Source organism: Lytechinus pictus, chromosome 8 (assembly GCF_037042905.1).
Source record: "Lytechinus pictus isolate F3 Inbred chromosome 8, Lp3.0, whole genome shotgun sequence".
Taxonomy (NCBI): domain Eukaryota; kingdom Metazoa; phylum Echinodermata; class Echinoidea; order Temnopleuroida; family Toxopneustidae; genus Lytechinus; species Lytechinus pictus.
Window position 1 is genome coordinate 14,428,158 of NC_087252.1, and position 14,162 is coordinate 14,442,319.

Sequence of the window (14,162 nt, forward strand, 5' to 3'; positions counted from 1 at the left end):
CATGCAGTGCCATTAAACGGATATGTATCTCACTAATTAAATAATGCGAGCGCGAAGCGCGAGCTGAAAATTTTTAGACCTAAAAAAGGACATTATAAGCAATTTTTTGTAATCATGATACGTACCGGATCCCTAAACAAACAATGCGAGCGCGAAGCGCGAGCTGAAATTTTTGTATAATTATATTGACATTAAACAGGGAAATTTTAACGATTATTTTTTTTGGAATCCATTTAAAGCATAAATATCTCACCATAGTCATCTAATGCTAGTGCCATGCTTTGCTGATTTTATTAGAAAAAAGTACATCTTAACACATGAAGTCATTGTAATCATGATTAACATACACATCTCACTAATCAATTATTGCGAGCGCGAAATGCGAGATGAAAATTTAGGAAATTAAGACCTGAAATGGAGCATTTTAAGGCTTGTTTGTAGGAATTCATGAACGTATTTCACTAACCAAATGATGCGAGCGCGAAGCTCGAGCTGAAAGTTTTGTATAATTATATTGACATTAAACAGGGACATTTTATTGATTATTTTTTTTGGAATCCATTTAAAGCATACATATCTCACCATAGTCATCTAATGCTAGTGCCATGCTTTGCTGATTTTATTAGAATTACATCTCAACACATGAAGTCATTGTAATCATGATTATCATACACATCTCACTAATCAATTATTGCGAGCGCGAAATGCGAGATGAAAATTTAGGAAATTAAGACCTGAAATGGAGCATTTTAAGGCTTGTTTGTAGGAATTCATGAACGTATTTCACTAACCAAATGATGCGAGCGCGAAGCTCGAGCTGGAATTTTTGTATATATTGAATTCAAACATGGACATTTTAAGGACTATTTTTCAGGAATCCATTAAGAGTATACATATTTCACCATAGACATCTACTGCGAGTGTCAAGCGCGGCTGCTTCGCTGATTTTGTTAGAATTACATCTAAACACATGAAGCACTTTTTGTAATCATTGTAATCATGATTATCATACGCATCTCACTAATCGAATTGCGGGCGCTAAACGCGAGCTGAAAATTTAGAAAATTCAGACCTAAAGAGGGGCATTCTAAGGCTTGTTTGTAGGAATTCACTAAGATCGTAAGTATTTCACTAACCAAATGATGCGAGCGCGAAGTGCGAGCTGAAAATTTGTATTATTCAGATCAGAAAAATTGACATTTTGAGGACTGATTTTAGGAATTCATGAAGAGCAGACACCTCACCATTCAACTAATGCGAACGTAAGCACGAACAGGAAATGTTTTATACTAAGACCTTTTAGTAGTCATGAAAAAGAAGCATAGTATTATCACTATTACCTAAAACAATAATAACTCGAATTGCGAGGAAACATATTTGGTGTATATTGACTTGAAAACGGGAAGTTTTAGTACAACAGGATTATATATCTCGTTAAACTGTCTATGCGAGCACCAGGAACAATGAAGACACATGCCCTGAGCAAATAATGTTTCATAAAGTTATGAATAAAAACTTCTTATGTAATATAACAGAACATAATATAATATAACATTATAATGAACAATAATTTATTCTTTCCCACTACGTTTCTCTTCCTTTCTCCCTCTTTTTCTCCCTTTTCCCTTTTCCCTTTTTTTTTTGCCAGACGATTGGGGGGGGGGGGGGCACGTGCCCCCATGCCCCCCGTACTTACGCCACTGAGTTCATTGATGGCGGGCAAATAATTCCACAGAAGATAAATATTCTAGGTGGAAATAAACTCTGCTCTGACATAAAGTCTGGCGTAAAACTCTGAGTTCTGATCTGATGTGATGAAGTGATCTGATATGATCAAGTGATATAATATGATATGATGAAGTCCTTGTAGAAACTGCAGTTTATATATACACATTTTAACTATTCTAGATCATTCTAGTATTCACTATTATAGAGGCTTCTATATAGTATTCACTATTATTGAAGGTTCTAGTATTGTCTATAAAAAAACATTCTCCTTTCAGGAGCAGTCAAATTCCAGAAGACTCTTGAATGATCTCATTGAAATCAACAGTGTCAATAAAATAGCTAAGCCTATTGTTAATTTCCACTACTACTGGAATCATATTGTTCTCTTCCACAGCCTGAGGAATCTATTGTTTGCTTTTTCGTATTCAAAAATAAAACTCCTTGGCCTTAAAATAGGCAAAAGGCCTGCAGAACAAAACCTTTTACAAACACGTTCTCGAATGTTCATTCTTGGCTATCTATCCTTAACGAGAAGATCACTAAATAAATGAATGTAATTGCTCTTCCAATTCTTCTTCTATATAACAATATATATATATATATATATATATAGGAATTTTCCTCACCTCACCGCTGGTCTAAGTTGATACATTTCAACTAAACGTATATATATATATATATATATATATATAAATGTGTAAAGTTATACATGTACAACAGCTTTGGCAACTCTTTTTATTTAAATATTGTAAAGAAATGGATGAAGAGAACAATGGTAGGCGTAGCTTAAATCAAGGTTCCCCAGAGCTATCTACCCTTTGGAAAATTGGTAATGCCGAAAAAATGTCTCTGCCGGGAATCGAACCCGGGCCCCCAGCTTTGAACGCCGGTGCCTTAACCACTAGACCACAGAGACGGGTTAGTGGCTAGGGCGACCCCGATCCGATTGACCGTCAGATAGACAAATTTTCGACACTATACCAATTATAATTTCCTTTGTCGGGTGAAGGTGGGTTTCGAACAATGGCAAGCCGCCATGCTTCAGCTGGATCAAAGCTATTGCTTTGATACAGTACACGTAGGGGGAACGTATACAAATGTGTAAAGTTATACATGTACAACAGCTTTGGCAACTCTTTTTATTTAAATATTGTAAAGAAATGGATGAAGAGAACAATGGTAGGCGTAGCTTAAATCAAGGTTCCCCAGAGCTATCTACCCTTTGGAAAAATTGGTAATGCCCCAGATAGCTCTGGGGAACCTTGATTTAAGCTACGGCTACCATTGTTCTCTTCATCCATTTCTTTACAATATATATATATATATATATATATATACATACATCAGTACCAGACATAAGTATTAGGGAAGTACTTTCACTTTCGTACCTAGTACCTAATTATCTTTAAGTTTAAAGTATATAAACTAATAAAGAGCAGAGTGGGAACTAAGTCAATGATTGTCAGATCTAATTTGTGTAAGCCGCTAATTCAGAAAATTTAATTTTGAATCTTCGACACGATTACTATCTTCTTTTGAACTTCGTAGATGGACATCTTTCAAGATTAACAAAACAATGTGAGAATATTTTCTTTTGATATATTTGTTGTATTAAAGACGTTGTTTGCATCATTGAACAATAGTCCTAGAAAATGAGGGTTCTGCGTGTTATTCACAACTGGCAGCATCCCTTGGAAATCAGGTAGGTATGCTAAAAAGCAAAAATAAAAAAAGAGTCGACTTCATTTTTTCAAGATTATTTTTATTCTTTCTTTTTTTTATATTTATGTTTTGTCTTTGTTCCTTTTTGTGGCTTGTCATTTTTTTCCTGGACAAAAATCACCTTCCTTTTGTAACGCCACTATTTTTTTTTTATTATTATAATTTTACTTCTCAAATTTCGACCAGTACTCGGTTTTGAAAATCATTCTCAGGGCCCGGCATCATAAAAGTATTCTATCGACCTAAATTCATTTTAGTTTTTACCCAATGACAATGGAATGAATTACGAACTTTTCATTATTTCTAGAAGTCATTGTTGTATTTAAAGAACAAAACAATGTACAAAAGGTATATTAACAAACAAAACACTATCTTAAACAAACACGAACTATCCTGTCACTTATTAACAAAAATCCATACATATTACCATTATATCAAAAAGTGCTGCGTGCGATGTATCTCTATTTACATAGGCATCAGTTTTATATTATATCTTGAATATTATCGATATTTGTATTAACCTCTTAAAATACCCATGAATATTTGAAGAAACATAGCCCTGTCATCTTGACACCGGTGTCTTTCGATTTTGTGATTAAATGCGATAATAACTTACTATTTAAATCTATTTCCTCAAAATGTTGCACGATACGCTAAGTCTTAGGTGTCTACAGAGCGTCCATTGTCTGAAACTGAGGCACTACGCGCTATATTCTAAGCCTCACGTATGACATCATCTTTATATAGCTGCAATCTATAAACAGATATTCTCTGAAAAATGTAAGTCAAAATGTTAAAATAAACTATCCTGTCACTTATTAACAAACATCGATACATATTACCATTATATCAAAACGTACTGCGTGCGATGTATTTCAATTTACATAGGCATCAGTTTCATATCATTTCTTGAATATTATCGATATTTGTATTAACCTCTTAAAAAAACCCATGAATATTGAAGAAAAATAGTCCTGTCATCTTGACACCTGTGTCTTTTAATTTTGTGATTAAATGCGATAATTACTCACTATTTAAATTTATTTCCTCAAAATGTTGCACGATACGCTAAGTCTTAGGTGTCTACAGAGCGTCCATTGTCTGAAACCGAGGCACTACGCGCTATATTCTAAGCCTCACGTATGACATCATCTTTATACAGCTGCAATCCATAAACAGAAATTCTCTGAAAAATCTAAGTCAAAATGTTACAAAAAAAAATCAGTTATATCATGTGAAATCCTACATGTCTCTCTAGAAACGGCTTTTTCTCTTGATGAATGTTGTGACAAATCTAAAAAAAATCACCATTCATTTTCTATCGTCAGGTTTTTATGAGATTTGAACAATCATATGACAAGCTCCTCTGCCTCAGATAAATCAAAGTAGGGGCCCCGGGTCTAATTCTAGGCAAATAATTTTCTTCAAACTCACCAAAATGTAGACAAAATGGATGCTAGGTCTGGAAACATTTATTACAATAAAAGCTACGTCTACCATTCTTCTCTTTTCCCATTCAATTCATAACATACAATTTAAAATAAACATTAGAACATTAGGCTTAGAATATAGCGCATAAATAAATCTTAATAGTCAGTAATTATCGCATTTAATCACAAAATCGAAAGACATGGGTGTCAAGGTGACAGGGCATTTTTTTTTATATATTCACTGTTTTTTTCTAAGAGGTTAATACAAATATTGATAATATTAAAGGAATGATATGAAACTGATATGATAAGTAAATATAGATACAATGCACGTAATTAACACTTTGAAAAAGCCTTGGGAATTAAAAAATATACAACATGTGGGTATTTTGTGACATATAATCTTACTTTAGGGTCTCATCTATCCAATGCAAGTAAACGTTTTGACAGAATGTTACACTTGAGTAAGCACTGTCCATTTTTGTAAAGCTCGCAGAAATCTGTTTGCGAAACCTGAAATGCTCGTCTTCACGCTGTGTCAAGGAGAAAGGGCGAAATCAAATTAACCCTGCGAAACATTTCTCATACATTTCTTTTGCCTTTTAGTCAATAGAAATTAGACAGATACATTCAAGCATTTTGTAACAATTTTTTCCGCCCAAATTGAAATTTCAACACTTAGTAAGCACAACCTTTTACCCTTTTTGTGCCAGCTGGATCTGAGGACATAACTAAATCTGAATAAAAGTTTATATCAGACATCTCTAGCATTTTTTAACCTAAGTTATTATCATTTAAAGAGGGTTTACATTTCATTTTTATTTAATTCTTGTTTCTCCACACCTTTTCCAAGCTTTACAATGATTAACAAAATAAAAATCAAGCCTTAGCAATTTCATGTAAATCACAGCTCTGTGTAAAGCAAATATCGTCCCAATTGCCTCGGTGTGTGGGGGAGTGGAATGGGGCGCAATGCACTTTTTGAAGTGTTTTGGGCAAGGAAACAAGATTTAAAAGCTAAAATATATCTTCAAATCAATTTCAATAGATAAATTGAACGTGTTCTTCATGATTAAGGTCTACTTTTACTCGCATAACTATTTCAAAGTTCTGCGCAAATCATTTTTCACTAACTTTTCAAAAGTAAGCGGTGCTCACTCAAGCGGAAATATTTTTCGACAGTTATATCGTCATTTGCTTAAATGGACCTGTACCAGTGTTACAATGTGGAAAAATCTTCAGTATATTACATATGTATAAGTTTACAATAATTTTTTCTAAGTGGAAACTTTTTTTATACGCACTGTACAGTAATATGTGTGGATGTTTGTTTATTAGTGACACGATTGTCCGTGTTTGTTTAAGGTGGGTGTTTTATTTACTTATTATAAATTTGGTTCAATGTTTTGTTCTTTGAATGCAACAATGACTTCTAGAAATAATGAAAAGTTCGTAATTCATTCCATTGTCATTTGCTAAATGATAAAATGAATTTGGGCCGATGAAATACCTGTATGATGCCGGGCCCTGATCTGATAATCATTTTCAATATAGGTGCAATTTGACAAGTAAACAAAAAAATAGTGCGGATCTGCGCTATAAATGTGATTTTTGTCCAGAAAAAAATGAAATGCCACCATAAAAAAGAAAGAAAAAAAAAAAAACGAACAAATAAAGTACTTTTTGTTCAATTTATGCTATTTAGCATACCTAACTGATTTTCAAGGGATGCTGCCAGCTGTGAATAACAAGGAGAACCCTCACTTTCTAGGGCTATTGTTCAATGATGCAAACAACGTCTTTAATACAACAAATATATCAAACGAAAATATTTTCAGATTGCTTCGTTATTCTTTAGAAATGTCAATCTAGGAAGTTAAAAAGCAGATAGTAATTGTGTCGAAGATTCAACATTAAATTCTCTGATTTAGCGGCTTACACAAATTAGATCTGACAACCATTGACTTTCCCATTCTGCTCCTTATTTCTTTATAAACTTTAAACATGAAGATATTCTATTAACATCTATCTTGATATTATATATATATATATATTTATATATATATATATATATATATATATATATATATTGTTACGATACTGCAACAAATAACAATGAAATATTTTTGAGTGTTGAAGTCGAATTTCCTTTTCTATTACAGGTAATTAATTATACATTTACAAATCATAAATTGAGAATGGTCTTACGTCTTTTGAGATTGCGATAATAATCCAAATGATAGTATCCAGATAAAAGTCCACAATGATGGCGATGATGAAACTGATGTTGAAGCACGATGAATAACAGGTTACACTTCGTAATTCCGAAGGTTCTTTATTCCGAAGGTTCGTAATTCCGAAAGACGTAAATTGCCTATACCTCGATGTTCGTTAATCTAAAAACGTAAAAGGGTTCGTTAATCCGAACATTTGTGGCGTTATTCCGAAGGTTCGATAATCCGAAAACGAAATAAGGTTCAATATTCCGAAGGTTCGTTAATCCGAAAACGAAATAAGGTTCGTTGTTCCGAAGGTTCGTTAATCCGAAAACGAAATAAGGTTCGTTGTTCCGAAGGTTCGCTACTCCGAAAACGAAATAAGGTTCGTTTATCATTTTGTTTTCGGACTAACGAATCTTCGGAATTACGAACCTCATTTCGTTTTCGGATTAACGAGCATTCGGAATTACGAACCTCCTTTCGTTTTCGGACTAACGAACCTTCGGAATTAGGAACCTTATTTCGTTTTCGGATTAACAAACCTTCGGAATTACGATCCTTCGGAAATACGAACCTTCGGAATAACCGAACCTTCGGAATAACGAAGCTTCGGAATTACGAATGTATGCGGAATAACAAGAGTCACTGTAACGAGTTGAAATGTCCGTGAAGACGATGTTGATGATGATTAACAGTCAATTTCAACAATCCATGGGTTGAAAAGCGTTCATTGAACAGGTTGATGATGTTGATGATCTCGATGAGAACTGAGAATTCCTCTCTCAAAATAACTGCAAACAGTTCATTGATGGCGGGCAAATAGTTCCACAGAAGATAAATATTCCAGGTGGAAATAAACTCTGCTCTGACATAAAGTCTGGCGTGAAACTCTGAGTTCTGATCTGATGTGATGAAGTGATCTGATATGATCAAGTGATCTAATATGATATGATGAAGTCCTTGTAGAAACTGCAGTTTATATATACACATTTCAACTATTCTAGATCATTTTAGTATTCACTATTCTAGAGGCTTCTATATAGTATTCACTATTATTGAAGGTTCTAGTATTGTCTTAAAAAAAAAACATTCTCCTTTCAGGAGCAGTCAAATTCCAGAAGACTCTTGAATGAGCTCATTGAAATCAACAGTGTCAATAAAATAGCTAAGCCTATTATTAATTTCCACTGCTACTGGAATCCTATTGTTCTCTTCCACTGCCTGAGGAATCTATTGTTTGCTTTTCCCTATTAAAAAATAAGACTCCTTTGCCTTTAAATAGGCAAGAGGCCTGCAGAACAAAAGCTTTTACAAACACGTTCTCGAATGTACTTTATTATTCTTGGCTATCCTTAACGAGAAGATCACTAAATAAATGAACGTAATTGCTCTTACAATTCTTGTTCCATATAACACCTCCCCCACCGGAGAAAAGAAAGCTTTACCGTAGTAAAGGTTTCTTTAAGATTACTTTTTTCCTTTTAACTGTTCAAAGTCATCCTGATAAATTGTTTACAGTTATCGTGTACAAATGTGTACTACACAAACATGTTTAAATAAATGAACATCAAAGACACTTTCTTCAAATGACACACTTGGTCAAAATCATGAATAATTTCACTTTTTATACACTTGAAAGAGCATCAGCAATGAAATTATTCTTTCCCTTTATGTGTACAATTTTCAAAGGGAATGGTTGGAGCATAAGGCTCCATCTATACAGTCGTTAAATCTTTGTTTTGAATTTCTCCAAAAACACAAGAGGTTTGTGGTCTGTATAGACTGTAATCTCTCCATTGGTTAGATACACCTCAAACTGCTGAAGGGCAAGTACGAGACTCAGGGCCTCTTTTTCAATAGTTGAGTACTTCTTCTGAAACCGATTGAGTTTCTTAGAGAAGTAGCACACTGGTTTTTCGAGGCCTTCTTCATCTTCTTGGAGCAATACTGCTCCTACTCCAACATCACAAGCATCAATAGCTACTTTGAACGGCTTTGTGAAGTTTGGAGCTGCCAAAACAGGCTCATTCACCAAAATGGCCTTTAATTTCTCAAATGATCTCTGACATTCGTCAGACCAAACATACTTCACTTTTTGCTTCAGCAGGTTTGTCAGAGGGCTAACCACTGTACTGTAATTGGGAACAAATGTCCTGTAGAAGCCACTCATACCTAAGAATCTGAGCAATTCTTTCTTAGTTGGGGGAATGGGGAAGTCTAAGATAGCTTGTATCTTGGCTTCTCTTGGTAGCACTTGCCCTTGACCAACCACATGACCAAGATATGTGACCTTTGCCTTGGCAAATTCACTCTTCATCAGATTCACTACTAGATTGGCTTTATCCAGCCTGTCAAACAGTGCTCTCAAATGATCCAGATGATCATTCCAAGTATCACCGTACACTAGGATGTCGTCTATGTATACGACACAATTGTCAAGTCCGGTAATCACTTGATTTGTTAACCTTTGGAAGGTTGCTGGTGCAATTTTCATTCCAAAAGGCATGACTTTGCACTGAAATAAGACTTCATGTGTAACAAGGGCTGATATCTCTTTGGCTCGGTCAGTCAGTGGCACTTGCTAATATCCTTTTAAGCAAGTCTATCTTTGTGATAAAGGCAGAATTTCCAACCCTATCAATACAATCTTCTAACCTAGGAATGTGATACGAGTCAGTCTTAGTAACTGCATTTACCTTCCGGTAATCAATGCAAAATCTCTGAGAGCCATCTGGCTTTGGAACCATTACAATAGGAAAACTCCAACTACTCTGACTCGGTTCGATTATGTCATTATCTAACATAAACTCGATTTTCTCATTCACCATTTCATACTTGCTTCGATTGAGCTTATAAGGATTATAGTCTTACATCACCTACGTCTACATCATGTACAGATAAAGGTGTACGACCTGGTTTGTCTTTACACATATTTTTATATTCTCTTAACAGGCCAGATATATCATTTCTCTGATCTTCAGGCAGGTGTTTTAATGCCTCAACCATATTTCCTAACATATCTGAGTTAGACAACTTTACACCACATGGTTCGTTCTTAGATACATCTGTATAAGACAATTCATTATCTGTCTTCCCATAGCATTCTTCTTCATGATCATTTACATGTTTTTCTTCTTCTTTAACCTGTGTTATACCTATTGACTGACTAGCCTCTCGCTCAAAGTATTCTTTCAACATGTTTACATGACAAACTCTTTGAGACTTTCTTCGATCAGGGGTACTGATCACATAGTTGACATCGTTCAATTTCTTTTTGACTATGTAGGGACCACTAAACCTAGCTTCCCCTTGTAAAGGCAACAACACTAACACTTTGTCTCCAGGCTTAAAACTTCGCTCTTTTGCATTTTTGTCAGCTTGAGCTTTCATTTTTCCCTGCGACATTTTCAAGTGTTCCTTAGCCACATCACAAGCTTTTGAGAGCCTTTCTCTAAACTTTGACACATAGTCTAGAAGGTTTACATCCTCATCCTGAACCATAAACCTCTCTTTGATAAGCTTTAGGGGACCCCTAACCTCATGACCATATACCAATTCGAATGGACTGAAACCTGTGGACTCATTAGGGAAATCCCTAGTTGCAAACAGTAGGAATGAGATCCCTTTATCCCTGTCATCGGGATAGTCTTCACAATAAGCCCTAATCATGGTCTTCAAAGTCTGATGATAGCGTTCTAACGCTCCTTGGGACTGTGGGTGATAAGCAGAGGACTTGATCTGCTTTATTCCCAACTCCTTCATAACTTGCTAAAATATTCCTGACATGAAATTTGACCCTTGATCAGACTGAATTTCCTTAGGCAGGCCATACCGAGTTAAAAACTGCACCAACGCCTGTACCACTGTTTTTGCAGTGATACTCCTCAAGGGTATCGCTTCTGGAAAACGTGTAGACAAGTCCATAATCGTCAGGAGAAATCTGTGACCCGACCTCGTTCTGGGTAAGGGTCCAACACAATCAACAAGAACCCTAGTAAAAGGTTCATCAAATGCAGGAATGGGTATCAATGGAGCAGGCTTGATAGAAGGCTGTGCCTTGCCAATAATCTGACATGTTTGACATGTCTTACAGAAATGCACAACATCTTTGTGCATCTTAGGCCAATAGAAATGCCTCATAATTCTATCTTCTGTCTTCCGAAAACCGACATGACCTGCCATAGGTAACTCATGAGCCATTTTCAGAATCTCTGTGCGGAAACAGGGAGGAACTACAACCTGGTGAATTATACACCAATCTTCATCAGCTGGTCTCCGGGGAGGTCTCCACTTCCTCATCAAAATGTCATCTTTGACATAAAAGCACTCAGGAACCTTATCAGCCTCAGCCTCAGAACATGCTTTCTGTGACATGCTTTTTAATTCTGGGTCTGCCTGTTGTGCCTGTACAAGGGAGGATTTACTAAACAAACTATCATTGTTAGCAACAGAGCCTTCAACACTATCCCCATTCAAATCCTTGAAAAAGGTTTCAGCTAACCAGACATCAGTACTCTTCTCTACATCAGCAGATTCCGCATCATCCTTTTCAGCTCTACGAGTCTGAGACCTAGTAACAACACAATCCGGGAAAATCCCTGGAAAATCTTCCTGCAACAATTCAGTTTCAGCTACCTCAACCGGCTTCTCTGAAACCACTGGAGATGCAACAACTCTATCTCCAGCCAAGTCGTTACCTAACAAGAAATCAACACCTTCCATGGGTAATTCTGGAACGACACCAACAGTCACAGGACCAATAACTAGGTCACACTTTAAGTCGACCTAATGCAAAGGAACCGACATGAAATTTGGGCCAATACCTTGAATTAAGACTTCGGCATTCTCTGAACTCTCCGGAGGAATAGCCAAATGCACTGGCACCATCAGGGACTGTGCAGCCCCTGTATCCCTAAGGATTACCACATGACCTACCAGCAGCACCAGTCGAACAAGGGGATACTTCACCATCATACAAGAAGCTTCTAAAGGTTTCATCAACCTGCTTGACTTTATCAGCAAATACCAGAGAAACACTATCAACATCTCGATTGGGCTCTGATGGGACAAACTCCATCGAGGGAACACTTGTTTGCTTGACAAAACCCATGTCTTTCTTAACTTTGGTTGGCATTCTAACCAATTTCCAACATGATTCTTTAAAATGTCCCGATTTATGACAATGAGTACAAATTTTGGAACTACGACTCTCATACCTTTTGGTTGATTCTGTGCCCCCACTAGCCTGATTCTTGTTAGTGTCTTTGTCCTTGCTTGCATATTTTCCCTCACCAGGTTTATTGTGGGATTCAAATGACCCTTTACCTTTCTTTTTCCAATAATTCTTGAAAGGAGGCCTATCTCCACTACCTTTATGTGTGACCTCAAATTCATCAGCTACTATGGCTGCTTTACTGACTTCAGTAACTCTATGGTCATCTAAGTGAGATTTAATGCCAAAAGGAAGACTCTTTTTGAATTCTTCTAGGAGGACAACTTCCCTAAGGTGAACAAAGTCTTTGTCAACTTTCAGTGATCTGTACCACTTATCGAACATTATCTCTTGTTCCCTAGCAAATTCAACATACGTCTGGCCTGAGTGTCTTTGCATATTCCTAAACTTATGTCTGTACGCTTCTGGTACCAACTCATATGCATTGAGAATTGTTTCTTTCACTGTAGCGTTGTCACATGATTGCATTTCAGAGAGCGAAGAATAGACTTTTGCAGCCTTTCCAACAAAAACACTTTGGAGGAGAAGAGTCCAGTATTCCTCGGGCCAATTTAGGCTCTTTGCCACTTTTTCAAATGACACAAAATATGTATCAACTCCCTCTTCATCAAACTTTGGCACAAGGCGAATATTTTTCGCCACATCAAAGCCTTGGGAGATTTATCTTTAATAGAGTTAGTATTAGTATTTGCATGAGCTAACTCCATTTCTTTCAATTTCAACTGGTACTCCAATCTCATCTTCTCCATTTCAATGTTTTCTCTGATTCTTTCCTTTTCAAGGTTTTCTTTGATTTTTTTCCTTTTCCAATTCAATTTTTGCCAGTTTCATCTGAGAATCCTCTGACATATTGATTGAAGTTTCAGACTCCTCTGTAAGCTTCATGTGACTAGCTAACAAGTCAATTATCTCTGCCTTCTTTAAACCTGGGGCTAGAGATACACCCAAATGATCACAAGCTGTTATCAAATCATCTTTCTTCAGTGACTTCAAATGGTCATATGACAATTCTGTCATTGCAAGAAATTCTTCAACATCAAATGTAGCCATGGTGGAATATACAGAAATACATGCAAGTAATTAACACAGTACAGTATCTTCTACAACTTTTCAAAAATTTCCAAAATGTTTTCAATTCAAATTTGCTCTTGTTTCAAATTGTCTTTCGTCTCAAGTTGGTTTTCGTTTCCCGAAAAACTGGTTTTTTTTTTCAGATTGGCTTGTTGTGCAAATTGGTTTTCGTTTCCCGGACAAGCCCCTAAAATTATTTGTTACGATACTGCAACAAATAACAATGAAATATTTTTTAGTGTTGATGTTGAATTTCCTTTATTCATTACAGGAAATTAATTATACATTTACAATTCATGAATTGAGAATGGTCTTACGTCTCTTGATATTGCGATAATAATCCAAATGATAGTATCCAGATAAAAGTCCACAATGATGGCGATGATGAAACTGATGTTGAAGCACGATGAATAACAAGAGTCACTGTAACGAGTTGAAATGTCCGTGAAGACGATGTTGATGATGATTAACAGTCAATTTCAACAATCCATGGGTTGAAAAGCGTTCATTGAACAGGTTGATGAACTCGATGAGAACTGAGAATTCCTCTCTCAAAATAACTGAAAGCAGTTCATTCAGTGGCGCATCGTGGGTCACGGCATTGGGGGGGGGGGCACCAGCAAAAATTTCGAGTCACTTCGTGAGCGCGCGAAGCGCGCTGAGTTGCCAGGTATACTGACCTAATAGAGACATTTTAAGGACATGCAGTGCCATTAAACGGATATGTATCTCACTAATTAAATAATGCGAGCGTGAAGC

General features: G+C 36.1%; 1 protein-coding gene across 1 annotated transcript; it reads right to left on the reverse strand.

Annotated features, from left to right (window-relative positions):
- Window positions 1–10,867: 10,867 nt before the first annotated feature.
- LOC135155222 (uncharacterized protein K02A2.6-like) lies at window positions 10,868–11,821 on the reverse strand. The gene has a single exon (XM_064104124.1). It carries the CDS (start codon window positions 11,819–11,821, stop codon window positions 10,868–10,870), a length of 954 nt encoding a protein of 317 aa, XP_063960194.1.
- Window positions 11,822–14,162: the final 2,341 nt, after the last annotated feature.